At 42.0% G+C, this 20,518-nt stretch overlaps 1 protein-coding gene across 10 annotated transcripts in view; it reads right to left on the reverse strand.

Annotated features, from left to right (window-relative positions):
- The window catches only part of BRSK2 (BR serine/threonine kinase 2), a 304,432-nt gene that overhangs the window by 67,404 nt on the left and 216,510 nt on the right, over window positions 1–20,518 (reverse strand). For all 10 annotated transcript variants that reach the window (XM_030948597.1, XM_030948596.1, XM_030948605.1 and 7 more), the window contains 4 exons: window positions 15,518–15,634; window positions 5,200–5,233; window positions 4,255–4,323; window positions 1,196–1,342 (listed from right to left, as the gene is read on the reverse strand). In XM_030948597.1, the coding sequence (XP_030804457.1) occupies window positions 1,196–1,342; window positions 4,255–4,323; window positions 5,200–5,233; window positions 15,518–15,634 (367 nt within the window). The remainder of the gene's footprint in view (window positions 1–1,195; window positions 1,343–4,254; window positions 4,324–5,199; window positions 5,234–15,517; window positions 15,635–20,518) is intronic.

Consider the following 20,518-nt stretch of genomic DNA (forward strand, 5'->3'; position numbering starts at 1 on the left):
TTTGCAAAATACTAGAAATAACATTAACTTTTCCCCTATGCCACCAAATAGAGCATGACCTGGACTGGTAATAAATGAAAGAAAAACCCAGATGTCAGGTCCTATTGTAGGGAGTTGTGAAGGGAGTTTCAGTTAACTTCTTAGCAGAGAGGTGTCTGCATCCCAAGAGCATGGTCACAGCTGGCACAGACTGATGCTGTTGTTACCAATCTCAGCAGAGAGGCCAACCAGTGATCTGAGAGTTTATTTATAAATATTTTAGCAGACTGAAGAACCAGGAGGAGTTTTAAATTTACATTTCTTTATACATACTCCCACTCAGAATCTGTGAGCTTAGTAAATCTGTATAAAATCATCACCAAGGCCTGACAATAGGATTTACAGGGGCAATCTACCCATAAAGGCATACGCCTCCACTGACAAGCAGGCAATCTTACTTTCCAAAATTATTTTAATTGCCAATGTTTTTTAATTCCCTAAAACATTAACACAACGTTAGTAAAGGATACAATCACTACACAGTCCTTACTCTTGCAGGGTCTCTGTTGTAGTGATGGGATGTACCCTAGCTGCAGACTCAGAGCTGAATGCCAGGAGCTCAACACTGTGGGACAAACAGTGCTCAGGACCACAGGGCACAGGATGAAAGAGCAGACTGGCAGACACTTGCTCTGAAGGCTGCTAAAGGATAATGCAGAGCAAATGCAGGATAGAGTGCAATGCAGCTTATGTGGCCTGAAGTGAGAAGCCAACACTTCTGTCAGAAATGTAAGAAAATCACACTCTGTTTAATGGCAAAGCTTCAAATACTAGTCCTAACATCTGTGACCTTCAAATACTTACACCATGCCCCCAGCAAACTGCTGTATCAGAGAGAAGAAACTGACAACTCAGGTGGACTCCAAAAGGTGTGAATGGGCTGGTAGTTCTGTGATGAGCTATGAGGGATATCTCCTAAATGCCCAGTGTTACATATGGAAGGGAATCAGGAGGCTACAGAAAAAACACAAAAGTAATCTGTCCTTATGACTCAAAAGAGATGGTAACTAACTTCTTCCCAAAGACTCCACCAACTCCACTCCTTTGCTCAGGAGGAAACACATAGGAATGCCATCAGATCACCAAGTTACTGTAGCTGCTCAACCATTCCTGCAACAAAGTAAGAAATGAAGCCTTGTTCACAAAGCCTCCTTACCGTGAGACGTTTCGAGGCATCCACTTCAATCATCCCCCGCAAAAGATTCTGACAGTCAGGGGGGATAAAATGGGGCATGTGGAACACTCCACGCTTCACCTTCTCCAGCAGTTGCCGCAAGTTGTCGTCATCGAAAGGCAGGGCACCCTGCAGGGATGGGACAGAGCAGTCAATGGGAGAGAACTGGAGATGGCCAAAGGAGAAAAGCCAGGATAAGCAGGTGAGAGAATGGAAAAGAGGAAGTCAGCTCATAATATATTATTATGAGTAAAAAAACCTTTTATCCACTGAAAAGACAAAATTTCTTAGTGCTGCTGTATTTCCTCTAACACAGGAGACAAAACTGAGGACATTGTTCTTTTTATTAGACCTTTAATTAGAAAATGACTACCAGTATAAAGTAAAATATAAAATATGAAATTGCCTTTCCAGGCAAATTCACCAAAGATGCGTGGATTCACTTAAATTCTATTCAAGCTTTTGATCTGCTGGTATTCCTCCTGGGCATACTTTCACAGCAGCAATGTTTATCGTCTCCTTATTTTTAATCTTCCTGAGACACATTTATTGCAGACATTGAAAAGGAGGTGAACAGCTTTTGAGAGACTTCCAGTAAAGAACATGCTCTTTCTGATGGAGCATTAAAATGACACAGCTGAAAGAAACCCCAACCAACATTAGCCTTTGGAAGCAGCAGACATTCCACCTGTTTAATATACTCCATCCAGTTCCCATGCTGTGGTCAGGTCATCAGTTCCTATTGCTTCCCTACTGTAGCTCACTTACATGAATGGCTTGAAGTTTTTTTAGCTGAAACTACATTTTGAATAGATCATCAGCTTGCCACAAAAAGCAGTAAAAAGACCTATCCTTGCTGCAAGGACAAAAAGGAAAAAGAGAAGTTGAAATCTTTAGGATAACTCTACTGACTGCAGCTGATACCCTTTTATAGCAAGTCTGCACCTTCCTAGATATTCTCACTTCCTTCTTTCACTGCCTAATTCTAGTAGGTGCTGAGCTTCCTTGATTTCCAGGATGGTTTGTGGGAAGCTGCAAGTTGTCAGCTGCTGTGATAATGAAGTTTTAAGTTGCCAGCTCTGGCACTGCTCTTACTACAGTGAGTAGCGCATCTGTATAAACAATCCTGTGTCTATGATTTAGGGAGAACAACAGCTCCATTTACAGCAGCCTCAGGAAGCCACCTGATGGCAGCCACGACTGGGCACTGCTTACTGGTGTTTGTTCATTCCAGAGGCCTTGAAGGCAGAGCCTCTCCCTGACTTCTGTAACCAACCTCCAGAGCTACCTGCACTTTTCCTATCCATTCCAGACTTAAAGGAAAATCAATTCTGATAGTTCAGTACTTTGGCTAATGCAATTTAAGCCCTGATGAAGTCAAAAAGGATGCTGTGTGGCATTTCCTGAAGGTAACAACTACATCTCCTTTATTACTACCATCTGCTATCATATCTTGATAGTTTTTGCAGGGTTTGTCCTGACATAATTAACTGGCGAGCTCTGCACTTTCCATCAATAATAGACTTATTTCAATAATTCTTCAGGCTCATGTGTGTATGTAGGAACAGATGAAGATGCAGAAACAGACACCCAAGCTTGACAGAGAATCCCCCTGAAAATGAAAAGCCTGCTCGACAAATCTGAACCATCTTGACACATTCTCTCTTCTGTTCTTACGAATTCAAGAAGTTATATTAAGAGCTCATTATACACTTCTATTTTATCAGCTATGAAAGTAACTGCTCAGTAAGAGATAACCAGGTGCTACCTAGTGTGACAGTTAAAATTCTTCCAATGCAACATCAAGATAAAAAAATTAAAATTCCAAAAATGTCAGTGAATTGTAATGACTAAAAAGAAAAAAAGGAGTAAGATTGGTTAAGGGGAATTAAAGCGTCATACTGAAATTACTTTAAGGTATTCTGATTTGAACAATTAAAAAAGAATCAGCATATCCTCCGATACAAAAAACCTCTAAAATTTAAAAGTATTTAAACAAAAATAATATCCAGAATTTATCTCATTTTACACTGTACAAGTGCTTTTTCCAAAATAAAACGTTTAAGTGAAGCAATTAGGTTTACTGATAAATGTACAAAAATATCATAATTTTACTTCAGGCTTGTTACTTTTATAATTATAGATGATCAGATGAACTATTACAGATATAAAGCACTTAACATTCAAATAAAACCTATATTCATATAGAGTATTTTACCTGCACATGGTTTATGCTTGTATTAACATAAACTATATTTTCCTACATTATACTGTGGAAATCGGTAACAAATGCCGAGCCTATCTGCCTTCAGCTGGACACCCATTTGCTGGATGTTTAGGAGTGTTATAATAGAACTTCATTTCAGAATAAATTCCACAGAGAATTGAAATTCTGATCAAAAGAAGGGTAAGTTAGACGATGGCATATTTTGAACACTTAAAGTATTACCAAGCCAGATGGAAACTAATTTAAACTTTGTACTACTGGCTCAGTTTTATATTCCCATGTGTACCAAATTAAAATGTAGCTCACTGCTTGCATGAAACAAAGATGAGGTTCTCAAGTCCTTCCTTGAAAAAATACTGCAGTTAATGTATGCATATACCTGCTGAAGCACATATATACATACAGCAGAATAAAGTGAACACATCCCAAACCCAGCCATATCTTGATCCCATGAAGGACGACTTTTGACACTCTCTGTATCCTGGAGTTGTAACCCTACACATCCTTACCCATCAAAAAATGTGGTGCAACATCACAAAACAACAAAGAGCATTTACAGAGACAAGTTTTTTGATGCCTGTCTATGTTCTCCTGTGCAGGGCAACAGTGTTTCAAAGAAGCAGTGAAATATTCCACATGCTTTTCCTTTGGGGCTGATGTAGAAATAAGAGGAAAGGATGCCACTGAGAGATACAAAAATAGAGGACTAAAAAAAACCATCCATACATGATGTCAATAGAATTGCTATTAAATACAGCAGTACTTTCAGATTCTTATTTTCTTTTTAAAGGCTACTGCAAGGAAGATGACTCACCACTAGCAACGCAAACAAAATGACTCCGCAGCTCCAGACGTCTGCTTTCCTTCCATCATATTTTTCTCCCTGTGCAGCAAAGACACAGAGGTTCAAAAGACCAATCACTAGCAAATGAATTACTTATCCTTGACGAATGAGAGAGGGGGAATGGGAAACCCCACGTTTCAGTTCAGCTACCTGCTTCCCAAGTTGGCCTTCCCAACTAGGAGGAAGCCACTACACAGCCGGCTAAATGAATTTTTGTGAACATCAGCTTGTAGTCTTATCTGGGATCTGTGAGGAAAGGCTCAGAAGTGGGAGCAGAGCAGGAATGCTTGACAACTCACAAATTATCTGGCATTTAAACAGAGTAACAGGTGCATTAAGGACATCTAGAAGGTGTGTTTCTTTGCCCTGGTTCTTCAGGGAGCTTGTCACCAGCCATGCTATTTGCAAACTCATAGTGTTGTCTGGCCAGCCTCTCCTGTGGGCTTCCTGTTTGACTTTACAGTAGAGACATGCTTTGGAAGAGGGCAATCCTGGGCACTGAAATCTTGGATAATTATTTTCAGAGGACAAAGGGAAAGCAGAGGGGAAAAATATTGTTTAGTGGAAACCAACAACACTGACAGTCAACCCCAGCTTTTTTACTGAGATGACAGCTACATCAGAGACAGGAAAGCTGAGGGGACTATGTCCCTTGGGTCAAAAGATCAAATTAAGTCAGGCTCCTGTACTTCTGTCTGATCACATGGTGCAAAAGTACTGTGAGAATAACAATTATTTCCCAATGTGGCTTGATTCAGGGCTGACCCAAACAAACAAAACTCTATTTAGGTTTCTTTTGTCCTTTTCTTTCCTTCTGCTTTGGGCAGATTTCTTGTACAGAGGATCTATCTGTGTACTTGCAACAAGGGACGCTTCAAAAAAGGCATTTATGCACACTAATATTAACCAACTTACCCGGATGACTTCAGGACAAGCATAATGTGGTGATCTGAAAGATAAAATACAGTCAAATGAGCATGTAACAGCCCAGTATTTATGGTTATGTGCATTTCCATTTTGTTTAGCAGAATGATGATAGATTTGCTTATACAGAATACAAGTGCGCAAACCAGCACATTTTTCCTTACCTCAACAAGAACATACTTCTGACAAACTCAGAAAATGGCCAAGAACTAACATAATTTAAAACTCTATGGCCCTGCTATGAATTTCTTAAAAGCAAGGAACAAAGGGAAGACGAGGCACATTCTGCGAGTATAAAATTCCAGCTCTCTAACCCCATCACTTGGCCTTGTATCTAACTAAAAGGAGGACCCACATTGCAAAGTTTTTTACAGGAAAAAAGACAGATGCATCCCTAAACCACGTCTGGTGTCTCTTCTGCTAAGATGACTCTAATTTACACCAGTGGTCACAAAAGCTGCCAATACATGATTGCAATATGCCTTTTCTTTTTCTCTAAAAAAACAAAAAGGGATGGACAGTAGCACTATTACCTGGTGAGTTAATATATTCTTTTCACATCCTTCTACCCATATATCTCTTGTTTGATTCCTGGCTGAGAAGAGTTAATTACTTCAACTTGCCAGGTAATAATTTTAATTCCTAAAGATTATAGCCATGGCTATTTATTTTATAGCCTTCATTAAAGTAACTTGACAAGTAAAAGGGATGCAAACTGTCTGAAACACGTGTGCAAATCATGCTATTGTTTATACTGACACCTCCCAGCAGTCCCTGAGCCTGTCTTCATTTGTGCATGTGTTTCTTGTGTGACAAATGCAATCATGGCTGGGCAATACCTGTCTCACAAAGTAATGAGCAAACCAGAAGCACAGCGAGGTTAGCTTTGTGCTAGGATCCTATATTAATGCCCAGTGAGACAGCCCATTAATTGAATTTCCATACACAATACATTATCTTGTGGCAAAATATCATCCCATGGGCACGGAACGCCCTGATTTGGTATCACAGCTTTTGGCAGAGCATGACAATAAACTCAGGGTACACTTGGGAGTGCAGCTACCTTGACAGCAAAGCTTCAATGAGGAGAGAGAAATGCAGTTGATCCCTCACAAATTTCAGAAAAAGTGGAATCCAGCAGCTTAATCCAATATTTAATACAACACCAATCCTGGGCCCATTTAAGAGATGGGCTATTCACAGGTATTCTAACCAGTCTGGTTGCTCAGTAGTGCCTTAGTTTAGAACACATTTTAAAAACCTTGGTTCAAGAGTCAAAACAGCTAATGAAAGCCAGAACCTCCCTCAGAGAGCTGGATGGAGCTGCTCATTGGAAGACTAGAAAGAACAGTCTTGTGTCTAGTGGGTAGGACAGACTACCCAGGCTCTCTGTGTAGCTCTGTACTGACAGCCATGGAAACATGGACAAGGTTACTTAACATTTTTAAAAGCTGCAGCTGGCCTGTCTGAAAAAAGGTGACCAGAACCTCACCATGAGTCTACTCTTCTGACTAAAGCAAGAGCAATGCGACTGCAGTTTTCACACTACAAGAGAGAGAGTGAGGCCAGAGTGAGAAACTGAATAGCTTAATGTTATGAACGAGCTCCCAAACTTCCAAAATACATTGTTTCCTGTGAATTTGCCTCTTTATGGCAAACCAAGACCTGCACTACGCCTATTCTTTCCAAAACCTCAAAGTCTAAACCACAAAAAGTCACAACACTGGACTAACACATGATTTTGCAAGCTTTTAGAAGACAAATTATTCTTGAGAGAATGCTTGACTAGTGATGTTGTCTTTTTCTTGTATCTAACAGTGGAGTAGAGGGTACAGGCCATCCCTAAGGCACACACAAAGCACAAGTAAGGAGCAGCACCACCACTGGGACTACAGCTCAGGCCTGACAAGCACAACTCTCACTAGTGCTGAACTGCTTTCACAGAATACTGAAGGAGGGCAGTGTGGGAACTGCAGGGAACATAGTAATGCAACTGGAATTTGGGGAAAAACCCATGGTAGCAAAAAGAGTACAAGACTTGCATAGATCAAGGATATTTGCTCAGCTTAGTCACCTCAGAACAGAAAGGCTGGTTCTAACATGTTTTGTACATCACATTAGGTTTGGGAAATATATGGGGGGGTAAAAGGAGTGCAGACACATTCTAGGTAACTGTCAAGCTCCCATCACTTAGCATGTTTGAATTTCTTACTCTCACATGTATTTTAGGTTCTGCAAGGTACAGCTGCCTCTCTGTGTGAGTCATGAACACACAGAGTACATTAAATGGCTACTACAGGTGGTGCCTGTGGCTGACCTAGAAACTTTAGCCAGATTTGTCAAATCCTGCATGGCATCCTGTACAGTTCAACACAATCCTTTTTGGATGGCAATGGCACTGAAGTGCACTGGAAGAGTTAGTATCTCAATTTGCAGAGTGTTCCTGAATTTTTATTTGTATATTATGACTCCAACAAGGATTTCAGAACTCTTAACTGTGGGTGCTGAGCAGTGCGACCACCTTGAAAGCTTCCTGTGCTACCATCCTTGAAAAAAAGAATGTAAGTGTTGTGAAGAACTCAAGATATGTACATAGGTATTTATGTGTCCCACTAGCAAATGTCCTTGAAGTGTTTTCCTTCCTGAAGTCTGCTGAACTGCAGTGGAATGTGCCATAGATCTTAAAAGGCACCACTGAAATCCTGCAAAAGTCTAAGAGTCTGGGTGGAGAAAATGTTATAATAAATCCTTTGAACAAGTTGGATTGATTAAATCATTCAACAGCTGCATTGCAACTGCCCAGAGAGCACAGGTTTCTGGCATTGCCATTCTGAATTCTTGCCAGCACACACTAGCTAGATATCTGCAGCATTATCTTGGCTAACAGCTTTAAAAGGGATCCTCCAGTCAGCCAGAATCCATAAAAACCTCATTTCCATGCTACCAATCACACAGCAACTTCAACTGCTGTTAAGACAAAACTCAAATTTAATCAAAAATCTATTTATCTTTCTACAGAGTCATGAATATTTCTTTGGCTCTTATCACTAATTATTCAATATAGATGTGTCAAGAGCAACATTCCCTGTCCCTTCCTCTAGGCCACCTCCTCATCATTCTGCTACAGCAAAAGCCCCAGTCTGCCCTTGATAACAAATAAATATATCGCTCAGCAAGATCAAGAAAGAGTTGCTGCCTGCGGGTACCACTGCAAAAAAGCAGCAATGTTGGCACTGTTTATTTCCAGGGTGATGGGGATTTTCCAAGGCTAGTCTGCCCAGGGCAGGAAGGGCTCTCTGAATGGTCATTCACAGTTGTGACTCTAGGACACAATAATCTTAAGGATCTTAGGGGACCTTAGAGCATTTACATGGGATTTAAACAAGAGGAAATAAGACAAGAGAGGAATGGTGAAATCCAGGACAGCTCGGGACAGTTAAGTCAAACATGCAGAAAGAAATGTATGTATTCTTGATGTATCTTTTTTGAATTTCTTCTGAGAAACTAGAAAAGTAGTTCTTGATCTGTGCACATCAAGATCTTGTGCAGCTGCAGTAGATCTGAGACAACCATGGCCATATCTTCAGTGCAGATGTGATGTGCCTGTGAGTTAGGTTTTTTTACATGGGTTAGAGAGACCGGCACTGCACGCACACAAATCCATTGGGCACATATGGTTTATCTGGGAACACACAGTAACTGCTTTGCCAGAAAAGTGGTTGGTTGACCAAGAATGACAGGAAAAGCTGTGTGATCCTACTCCACATTGAGACAAATAATGTGTTACACTGCCTGATGGGTCCCCACGTCTCAGTAAAGATGAGCGTCCATACCTCAGTCTTTCGTCCCATGCCTTAAGATGGTATTATTTGGGGAAGAAGAAAACCTGCTTTGAGGGCCATCCTTTAGACCTCACAGGCAGATGCAGAGTTTCTGCAGAGGGAGGAACAAGAAATCTCCTTTCCTCTGTTTTTATTATTATTTTATTTTATTATTATATTTATTCTTCAAGGCATGAAGTTACCTTGATATAGGACGTGGTACAGCTGCAGAGAAATCCTCACACATCTGGCTGTTTTTGCTGTTGCTGGATTCTAGAGTCCTTCTTTCCCTTCTCTTAATCACTGTCTCCAAGATGGCTTTCAGAGGCAGGAGTTACCCACTAGAGCAAAAGGCTGCCTCTGCTTTCCCCCCATGCTGGGTAGCAAAGGGCTGAGATGAAGGGAAAGATCAGAGGAGTAGCAAAATAGATAAAGGGAATTCAGGAGAAGGACCCGGGCATTCCGAGAGAGAAAGCGACAGCCGCGGATCACAGAGCAAAGAGAGGCAGGGGGACACTAACGAAAGGCTCCAGCAGCAGTAGGCACTCAGGGCTGCAGTGAAGGCAGGAGCTGCAGGTAAGGCTGTAATTAAGGTAGTAGGTGTAGTTAAGGCTGAGGGCTAGATTGCCATTAAAGCTTCAACTCAGTCATTTACGTTTGGATGAGAAAACTCACCATCTAGCCCTCAGCCATCTTACAGCTGTTTATTCCTCAGGTGTAATTATATTTTTGGGGAATCTGCAAATCAATTCATTAATTATCAGTTCATGTTTTTAAATCATGGAACCTTTAAGAGGTTTTAATTTTAAAAATTAACCAGACCCTTGTATTAAAAGGGCATAAAGATTACCAAATTAGGTACCCAAAGTTAAGAACTGGCAAAAAAAATGTTGAAAATGTTACACTGTGCTCTGCAGGTAAGTCAGTTGAACATGTAGCTAATGCCTCTTTTCTACTTGTGACTGAAGCTGGGAAGTAGCAATGTGAGAGAACTTTAGTGTCAATAAGGACAAGTTTGCAAGAATGCAGCTGATTAACACATGGGAGAATCAAACTGTGCCTGCCAGAGAATCCTTCTGTGACAGAAAATGAACAGGTGCCTTAAACAGAGATGTTCACAGGTAATTATGAGTTGCATGTTCCCCAGTTTTCAGAATCACAGTGCTACACATCCAAGTTTAATTTCCAGCATTTACAAGCATGTGGAGTGGCAGGTGCAGTTGGTAGGCGCTGTGCTCGCCCAGTAAAGGACTGTTATCAAGCACCAAGTATCCTGAGGTATTGGGCCCCAAGAGCATCAAACTGTACACTCAAAACTGGTTGACAATTTTGAGTTTCATTTTGCAGAATCCCGTGTCCTCATAAAAATGGAGATAACCAGATCAATGTGGCAAACATAATATGAAAACAGTATAATTAATACTTGGAAACCTAAGACACAGTGATGAAATCCTACCTAGCATTCATAGCAAGGCCTCAATGCAGCGAGTAGAAGTTATAAATGGATCCATAAAATAAATTATGAGGAAAACCCAAACATTAAATAGCTGTTTACTCACAAAAACACACCATCCAATCATCAAATGAGGCAAAGATTTGTTGAAAAAAAATCTGTACAACCTCGTAGTTAATAGGCATATCCTAATGTGCACAGGCTGAGTAAATGCTACACTGTCAAGCTGAAGAAAAGCACATCTTAAATTCTCAGAGATTGATTTTGCAAAATGCAAGCTCTTTTAACATACCTTGTGATGTATTTATTATAGGTGATGCTGGTACCAATGGTCATTAATAACGTTGTCTGGTATTTCTCTTTATAATCCTCATTTTAAGCTCCTTGTAACTTACTTTCAATTTAACAACAATTTTCCTTGCTTTTTGTCTGTCTCAGACTGGTTTCATGTATTTGTATGCATGCATGCTGTGATTGGGCTGAAACACTTCCACTATCTAAGTCTAATTTTAAGTAAACACTTTTCCATATTAAAAAAAAAGAGAAAAAATTCCAGTATCCTCCCCTGCAAAGGGAAAACCTGAGTATTAATTTGCATTCCCTAGAAATTATATCATAGAAACATTGCATTTCACTAGAAAATTGCAATTTGCATTTACTAGCAGAAACTCTCGAGACCATTAGGATCAAAATCCTACCTGCAGCAGCAACACTTCACAGAGTAATTTTATTAATCTGCAACTGAGCTGCTGTGGGTGGAGTTACCACATGGTGCCAAATTTAAAAACAAACTGAGTGCAAAACTAATGAAGTAGATCTAGGACTGGCAGCAACTGACTCACACAACCAGGTAACAGAAACTAGACCTGGAACCTAGTAAAAAAGAGAAAACAATCTGGGATTTGGGCCAAATATGGAGCAGAAATGAATGGGACAAGTCAGCTAGACTGTGCTACAAATCAGAAAGGAGATAGGAATGGAGTGCTGGAAATGGAAGCGCTTGATGAGATGGGGTAAAAAGCAATAATTCTGGCATTTCCAAATTGAAGAGCTTAAATGTGCAACCCTAACAATGACTGCTTAAGTTTTAGATATATGTACACATTTATTATAAGGCAGAAAGAATATGTGCAGCATCATGTCATGTAATTAAAATCAGAAAGGGTGCTTGGACAGGGAGGTGTATCTGCCCTCTGAATTATCTGCTCACCACAGGTCTGCTGATACACCAATGACTTGCTAAGATGGAGAACTGAAGCAGAGAAGGGCAATGCATCTTGTCCTAGACCACCATGGATGTCTTCAACAGAAACAGAAATCAAGCTCAGATAACCTGGGTCTCAGACCTGAGGTTTAACCAAAAGGCACTCACTCTTCTTGCCTAGTGACAACCCAGGATGGATTGGACAACCTCTCCTGTTCTGAAACACTGCAAGGCAGCATGCCAGGAAGAATCACTGAGAAAGAGATGGGGAGTGTCTCTGCATGGATGGGTGAAGAGGAAGAAGAGCTGAAGAAATCTAAAATAATAGAAGCAGCAGCCTAACACATCTTTCTCTTCCTTCCTTGTCTGCTGCTAGCTGACAGACCCTCCCTGCTTCTGAAGGAATGCAGAGACTCACTGTGTTATTCTGGCATCTCAAGGACCATCTCTCTGTAAGACTGCCTTGCAGAGCAATTTCTGCCATAAGCAGAATTAGTCCTGCAGAGCTTATACACAGGTCCTCTTCCCCTTAAGGGTCTAAAAACACTAAAAAGAACTACAGCATATTCCTCTGCACTGCGCATATGCAGGATTCACACAATACACATTTCTATAATGGAGACTCATTACAATCAAGGCCAAACATGCAGTCTGTCAATGACAAATTATGTCAGTGAAACAGCAAGTCCATCCTTGCCTCCTCCTACACAAACACATCTGCACAGAACTGTTATTGTGTCCTCCAGGTAGTCTGTCAGTGCTATCAGTGCTACAGAAAACCATGCAGGCCTAAGGAGTACCTCCCAGAAAACAGTGACTGAGATATGCAATTACATCACACCTCAGGCTACATGAGGCTACTCTTCATGATGCCAGTCAAGACTCTGCAGTGACCTGAAGACTACCCAAACTTAGGACTAAACTTAGCAGTTCACTTGTGATAGCAAAGAATTTTTGACTGCAGTCTCCCTGCTTCGCTGAACTGACAAAGTTAGCTGTATCACACAGCTCAACCCCATCTGAGCCTCCCACTCTGACTGACAGAAATACCTGGAGACTCCCTGCATGACTGTCAATGGAAATGTTACAGTTTCATCTCATTATCAGTGTTCACAGTACGGAAAAGCCATTCTCGAAGTTAACTTATGGGTGCACGGAGCAGCATCTCATTAAAGCTCAATATCTCAGCCATGATTCACTCTGTTTTGTTCCTTTTCATGCTGGCTGAAAGTACCAACTGCATGGGTAGGTAAAACTGTTGCCTTGAAAAGCTCTGAGACTGGTTATGGCATGTGCTCCAAGGGAAAGGGAGTCATAACTGGATTACTTTTCTCTGTGAACAGTGTGGCATATTGTTATATATTCCTTCCTTCCTTCCTTCCTTCACACCCCAAACCAAAGAGATCACACGACACCAGTATCAGCCATGCTGGGCTGCATGCCAGGAGAATTAATGAAGTGGTGTAATAGCTCACATGGAGGTCTAGTGATTGGCAACACACTTAAAATGCATCTGCAAGGCAGGAGATCATAGCATTGCTGCTGTGTTCTGTTTATTACAGGCACATCTCTTCCGTTCCATTGATTTCTTTATTAGTGCATTTTAAGGCCACAATGTGGGAGCTGGATCTGCTTGAAGCATGCAGGTTTGAATTCCAGCACAGCTTATGGGAAGGAAGCCTCCCTTTGAGACTCCAGATACAGATAACAGAGCTCGGTGCTAACAAGAGCAGGAACCCTACTGAGAGGTTCCCGAGGAGTATGAAAAATCCTACAAGGCAATTGAGGCTGGGTTGGTTTTTATACTTCCTGTTTTTTTTTTCTCATGGAAGGAAGGGGAACAACTTTCTCTAGAGAGTATAAAGGCTTTGTGGCAACTGCAGGGAGGACTGCATTTCCTGATCTAGAAGGGAAGTCTGAAAGAAGCTGCAATCAACAGATGCAATCAGAATCACAGAATGGTTTGGATTGGAAGTGATCTTTAAAACTTAACTAATCCAATGACCCTGCAATGAGCAGGGATACATTCAACTAGATCAAGTTTCTCAGAGCCCCATCCAAACAGATCTTGAATGTTTCCAGGGATGGGGAATCTACCACCTGTCTGGGAAACCTGTTCAGCGTTTTATCACCCTCAATGTAAAAAGCTTCTTCCTTTTATCTAATCCACATTGACCCTTGTTTTAGCTTAAAAGAATTATCCCTTGTCCCATCACTACAGGTCCTGCCATAAAGTCTGTCTTCATCTGTTTTATAGTCCCCCTTTCAGTACTGAAAATTTGCAATAAGGTCTTCTGGAGCCTTTTCTCTCTAGACTGAATAACCACAACTCTATCAGTCTGTCCTCACAAGGAAGATGTTACAGCCCTCCAGCCACCTTCATGGCCTCCTCTGGGCCCACTCAGACAGGTTCATATCCTTCTTATGCTATGGATCCCCAAAGCTGGATGCAGCGCAGGTCTCAGCAGAGCAGAAGCATCCCCTCCCTCTTCCTGCTGGCCATGCTGCTTTGGATGCAGCCCAGGACAGGTCTGGCTTTTTGGGCTGCAAGTGCACATTGCTGGGTCACATCCAGCCTTTCATCCACCAGCACCCCCAAGCCCCTTTCAGCAGCACTGCTCCTTTAATCCCTCATCCTGCATTGATGATACTGACTGTCTCCCTACCCAAGTGCAGGTCCTTGTAGTTGACCTTGGCATCACAGCTCCTTGCTTTTCATCTGTTCTGCTAAGAACTCAGATATTGACTTGACATGCACAGGAAAGAACTGGTGGGTCTTGGTTTACTCACCAACCAGCATTCTATCATATAATGAACTTCAAACACTTTTGCTATCCATTATTCATGACTTGAAAAGCAAAAGCTAGGACTGAGAGGCAGTGGCTGGGCTTTAGAGGGAACCACAATGGCTCCAAGACTACCTTGAACTGCCTTGGTGCAGAGAAGACACCAAAAAAACCCATGAACTGTAACGAGCTGAGGATGGGCCTGGGCTGAAGTCATCAGAATCACATTACCGATGGCCAAGAGAAATCAATCTGCATGGGAGGAAGTGGAAATCTGCTGGTACTGTCGGGTTTCTGTGCATGCTGTTAAAACAAATTAACACAGCTAAAAGCTGGTGTAGTGGTGCCAGGCTACAGCAGCTCAATGCAGCTGCTGCCCTTGCTACAGCTCAATGCCACAACCTCTGCACAGTCACCTTGGCACTGGGAATCGGGATCATGGTCCAGTGGTGCCTGAAGGCGACTGAATTTGCATGAAAATGTCTTTATACTGCCCCTACAATATTCCTCCAGGCAGGCTTCTTTGTACCTGCATTCATGCCCTGCCTGTCATTGCAAAGGACCCTGCTTCCTCCCTGTAACTCCTGCATGGGAGCTGACAGAAGCAGTGTTGAGCATGAATATGAACAGCTGCATGCAAGCAGACAGCATACAGAGGACATGCAAATTCCATTTAAGAACATTTTTCTACCCCTAATATTTTTTCAAAGCCTCTTAAAACAGTCAACCTCTGCTTTCAGTTTCCAAAAATTATATGGCCAGTAAATGCAAACACACCAGCATATGCAGATGAAGCCAAACCTGAAAGCTTCGATTTTTATATCTGTATGTGACACCTGCAGTGACCTGCTTTGCACTGTAAAGCACTAAATCCCCCTTTTTTCAGCCTTCTTCTACAGTACATGCACCATATAAATTTACTGTCTTGCTGGGAAACACCAGTGCAGTGTATAGGACTGCAGGTCTTTACTAAAACCCTTTCTATAGATAAGTTCTATGTCTGGAATCTATCCCTCAGTTTTGTAATATGCTTTGAGACACTCACCCACAACTGGTTTCTAACAAGCTGTCTCCAACCTGCAGCGATGCCATCCCGAAGTCTGCTATCCGGATGTTGTTCTTTTCATCCAGCAGTAGGTTTTCTGGTTTTAAGTCCCTGTGGCTGTAAAGAAGGGATCAAAATGTAAATTAAATTATCCATAACAGCTTTCCCACTCCATTATTTGCTTTTTATCCAGAATAGCATCCAACCTGTTTTACTTTAATTAATTTAATTTGTTTTCCTGTCCCAGGCAGGAGAACACACATATCCAAGATCCAATCCTTGCAGTATTCTAGACCACCCTAGATGCCCTCTCCTGGTGAATGGAAGGCCCGCAGTGTCCTGACAGGAAAGGAACATCTTCAACTTCCAGTGAAACCAACACAACATGAGGGAGAAACTGAGGGAAATAGAAGGAGGAGAATTTCAGCCTGGATTTAGGGCTGGTATACTCTATCATATGTCAGCTCCTTAAGGTAGGAGGCAACACCATCAATATATTCTGTCAACAAGAGGAAACAAACAAATGATATAAAGAGAAAAAACCTTCTTGATGTAAATGCTACTGCAAAAATCTCCTTTTAGGAGTTATTTACACAGGCATAAGACTTTGAAATAATTTGGGGTAATTAGCTCTGATGGAAAAATTCCTTCAACTCAGCAGCTCTTTTAACTGAGGGTGTCAGCAGTGAGAAGGAGAGAGGATTCCTTCCTTTCCATCAAAGCTTGATTCTCTTATTACCTGTCAACGTGGCAAGAGCCAGGCAACCACAACCTTCATGATGGCAACTCCTCCTCCAAATCATACATTGACAAATTTATTAATTTCCACTGCTCACAGCCAAAACCACTGTGCACCCATGTCTGCATCTAAGTACTCAGGAGATTCTGTACAACATTCACTTGATTTTATACCTAAAGACAAAAATCTTGCAGAAAATTTGTGATGCATGTGCCTTTTTTTTCCCTTTTTATTTACGGTTCTTGGAAAGTCACAGAGATGAGAGAAGCATTTCAGGCAGATCAAAGAAAAAGCTCTTTTCTTGGTTTTGCTTATGAGTAGGCAAAATTACTCTGATAATAAAAGGTCTAAATAGCAGCACTCAAACAGGCAGGACTGCCAGCCTCCGTGGATAGGCAGAACACAAACTTGTGGGAAATGGACATCCAACAACACTGACTGTCAGGCAAACAACACCCACTTGCAAAAACTTACAACTAAAAGCAGTTATTCTGACCAGAAACCTAACTCAGCAAAAGAACCAGGTGTCAGAATAGTCAAGTGACACCAATGAAGGAAGGCAGGCTCATCTTTGTGCCATTTCCTCTTCACTTTTTAAAACATTGCTCTAACACTCCTCATGCATGCAAGTGTAATTCTACCCTTACAAAAATGTAAAGGTAGACAGTCTCTTCCCTCTCAGAGCAACATAAGTAACATGTCAATGTCTTGGAAATTAGATCCTCTGATCTGAAGAGAAGACGAATGATCGGTTAGAGACAACTTGTAAATAATGCAGGTAAATTCTATGTAAAACCAGAGCACATGGTAATAGGATACCTGGGGACTGTAACAATTATTTCCAAAGGAGACTCCCAAAAAAACAGCACACATTCAAAGCACTTACTGGTCATTCACCCCACTGAGACCTATGATTTGTTCTCTCCTGCTTTTTAAAATTTAGTCTCCAATCTTGCATAAATATGATGAACCCTGCATGTTACAATGGCCTTGTTAACAATGAGGAAACAAGCTTGTGGATAATAATTGTGATTCAGATTTGTGCACATTTTCATCTGAAAATGCAAAAGGTGCTTTATCCAATCTGTATTTCTCATAGAAATTCAAGGTTTGAGATAACAGAGACAGAAGACTTATTAGCTCTATAATAACCATCAAGATAGTCATAACTAGTTGACAAAAATGCAGGAGATGAGTGACAAGGAAAGGTTCCAAAGGCAGCAAATGACCAGTTAATGGCCAGGAAAAGAACCCCTGAATGTCATCATCAAGGACAGCACCAGACAAAGGCAAGATCATCAACACCTGCCAAAGTTTAACATACTCCAGCTCCAGCAGTAAAATGGAGTGAAGAGCCCACAGTTCTAAGGCAAGTGAGGAAAGCTGGATGCTAATGAGACAGTAGTGTGTGATTTCATACTTCCTCCAGCAGACATTCGGGACAGTTCTCATCTTACAACTGCTTTCATTAATGGTAAGACCTTATCCAGCTGAGGAGGTGTGCTGCAGTTCCCCTGTCTGAGGACCAGTGCTCCGAGGCAGGTAACAGCCCCTGTAAAGTGAGTACTGCTTGTTTGATGCTATGAAACAAGAAACCTCCCCACAGCTCAAGCTGAGTGTGTGTCCTGCTGTGCAGTTTTTCAGCAGCTATAGTTGTCCTTCAGTCTTGGCAACTGCTCCTGGCTGACTGCTGAACATAGACATGGTATAAAAGTTGAGGGTGCTGCTGCCTGTGCCTGTTCCACTGCTTGTGCACTGTATGATATGGTATGATTCATATATACAGTCTATAGCAGACATACTGCTGACATATGACTTTTGTGCCTAAAAATTGAATCCTTTGCTTATCCTCAAATTGTGTGGCTCATTTAGAGAGCAGGAACAACCAAGATAGAGCACAACCTAAGCACAGGATGTCCAGAAGCCCAGATGTACACTCACAACAAAATATCTTATTTCAGGAACATGGTGCAGCTAAAGGAAATGCAAAAATGTTCTCTTTCCATGGCTGAGAGCTTCCAGTCTTGGCAGACCTGCCACAGGCCCCAGCTGGAGCACAATGTGTGTGAATCTTGAACAAGCCCCACTTCCTGACCACTAAGAGGCAGTGAAAGGGAAGGGACAACACCTTTAAAATTGGGACAATATTAATTCCTGAAGTCTCCTTCTCCCTTCTTGTCTCCTTCTCCCTCCCTTCTCTTTTTCCCCTTCTCCCTGTGTCATCCTGTCTTCCCATCAGCTGGGATCCACAACACAGCTTTAGGCCTGGGTTTTTACGGAGAATCAAGTGGGAAAATGAGGTTCCTGTAAGCTGGCATGTATATTATGGATTTTTTTGAGAGTCACTGCAAGAAAGAGAGGAAAAAGGGGGTACTACCATCCACATTCCAAACATGGAGTGAATGATCAGTCTGATGGAGGTCTTTAGGCAGAGGTGCTGACCTAGCTCCCAGTGAGCACTTTGAAAACCTTAAGTTGGGATCTGGGGATATGTGGGACTGGGATAGTATGTGTGAAAGTAAAACTGGAGTAGCAACAGACCTTAATAGTTTTCTTTTCCTTTCCTCCAGATACTCATCAAAATAAAACTAAGAAAACTTATCAGCTCTTCACAATAGAAATTATCACTTCACTGAGCAGAGAGGAGAATTGTTACATTTATGGCTGCCTGACTCCCAAAATAATAGTTTGATAGCGCAGTTTTGCGTCTCTGACTCTTCTCCATCCCTTTTTCAAGACAGTCTCTAGTGCTCAGTACGGATGGTTAGCCTAGAAATTTCATGGCAGCCTGAGCACAAATTTTGTATTTTGGCAGCACTGCTTTCAGAGATCAGGGTGCCAGTGGGATCAGCAGTACTTGCACATTCACCCACAAGAGAATTACATGTCCCAGTGAAAATTTTCCTCTAGCTGGAGCATTTCTCTGATACCCATCTTTGGGCCACTTTGAATTGGCCGAGGCAGCATCCTGGGCATAGCAGTCAGGCCAGGAGTTTGCACCAGAGCAGCAGAACCAGCAACGCTGCCACTGGGAAAGAGACTTCCTCTCTGCATTTGCATTTCCCATCTTTGTATTGCCAGCTTTTCAAGTGCCAGGGGGAAGGGAGAGAAACATATGGGAATAGGGAAGGCTTGTTATAATTTACCTAAGAGCCCAGAAGACCGGACTGTCTAATGCACTCGCATTTGAAAAAGAATTCTCTTGTGCCAAAATGAAACAAAACAAAACAAAACAAAAATCCCACTGTATGTGGTAATTACTTGGCATTAATGGAACAGCGCAGAGTAAATGCATTTAATCTGGTTCCATTCCAGCTGATCTCTCTGGCTCTCCATGTCTTACACGACTGCATCAACTCCTCTCTCTGCAGGTGAACAGAGGACTCATTACCCTTTCCTTGTTCTAAAGGCTCTAAAGCTGTAGGGGCTTTATCACATGGCTGGAAAACCAGAAGAGAAGAAAGCAGCTTCTTTTCTGACAAACACGGCAAACCCTCCAATTGAGCCTTGCATAAGCTGAGAAGGAATGAGAAAGAGAAACGCAGGACTGCAGAAGAAGTCAGTGTAACCCTGACCCATAGTGGCCATGGACTCCCAGAGCTCCTCAGCCAAGACAGCAGCACAAGAAGTCACCCTCTGGAACCAGCATTCAGTGGGCTTTTGAAGGGAAAGCATGTGAATGAAAGGGAACCACGGAGCAAGCCGCGGCAGGGGAAGCACACGCTGTCAGACTCTCTGCAACATCCCTCTTTCACAAATTACAACAAAGGCTTTACAATTTCCTTGCAGCATAAGATGGATGCAGAGAGAGCTCTGATAAAAATTGTTCCATGGAAATGGGCGCCATTCTTGGAGATGGTGCACGGAAAATGAAAGGCACAGATAGGCATGAATGTGTTCCAGCTTCCCACTTCCACACTGGCCACGCTGCTTGCTAGTCACAGCCAGAGATGCTGTTCAGACAGTTCCTTTAGCTCGCTCCGGTGCTTTTCCAGTCCATCCTCCTGCTCTGAGAATATCCCTGTACCTGTACTGCAGCAACTGCAGGAGAAACACGCTCTGCCTGTCACCCAGGGCTGCCAGAAGAATTCTGGTGCAGGAACAGACTCTAGATCTTGGATTCAAAGGAGCTGTCACCTGGCATGGGATGACAAACGAAGCCATTATTTTAAAGTGATGTTTCAGCTGAAACGTTCGTATCAGTTTCTATGACAACTCATTGTAGGTCACAGATTTCTAACCCAAGAAACCTCTTAATTGGA

Source organism: Camarhynchus parvulus, chromosome 5 (assembly GCF_901933205.1).
Source record: "Camarhynchus parvulus chromosome 5, STF_HiC, whole genome shotgun sequence".
Taxonomy (NCBI): domain Eukaryota; kingdom Metazoa; phylum Chordata; class Aves; order Passeriformes; family Thraupidae; genus Camarhynchus; species Camarhynchus parvulus.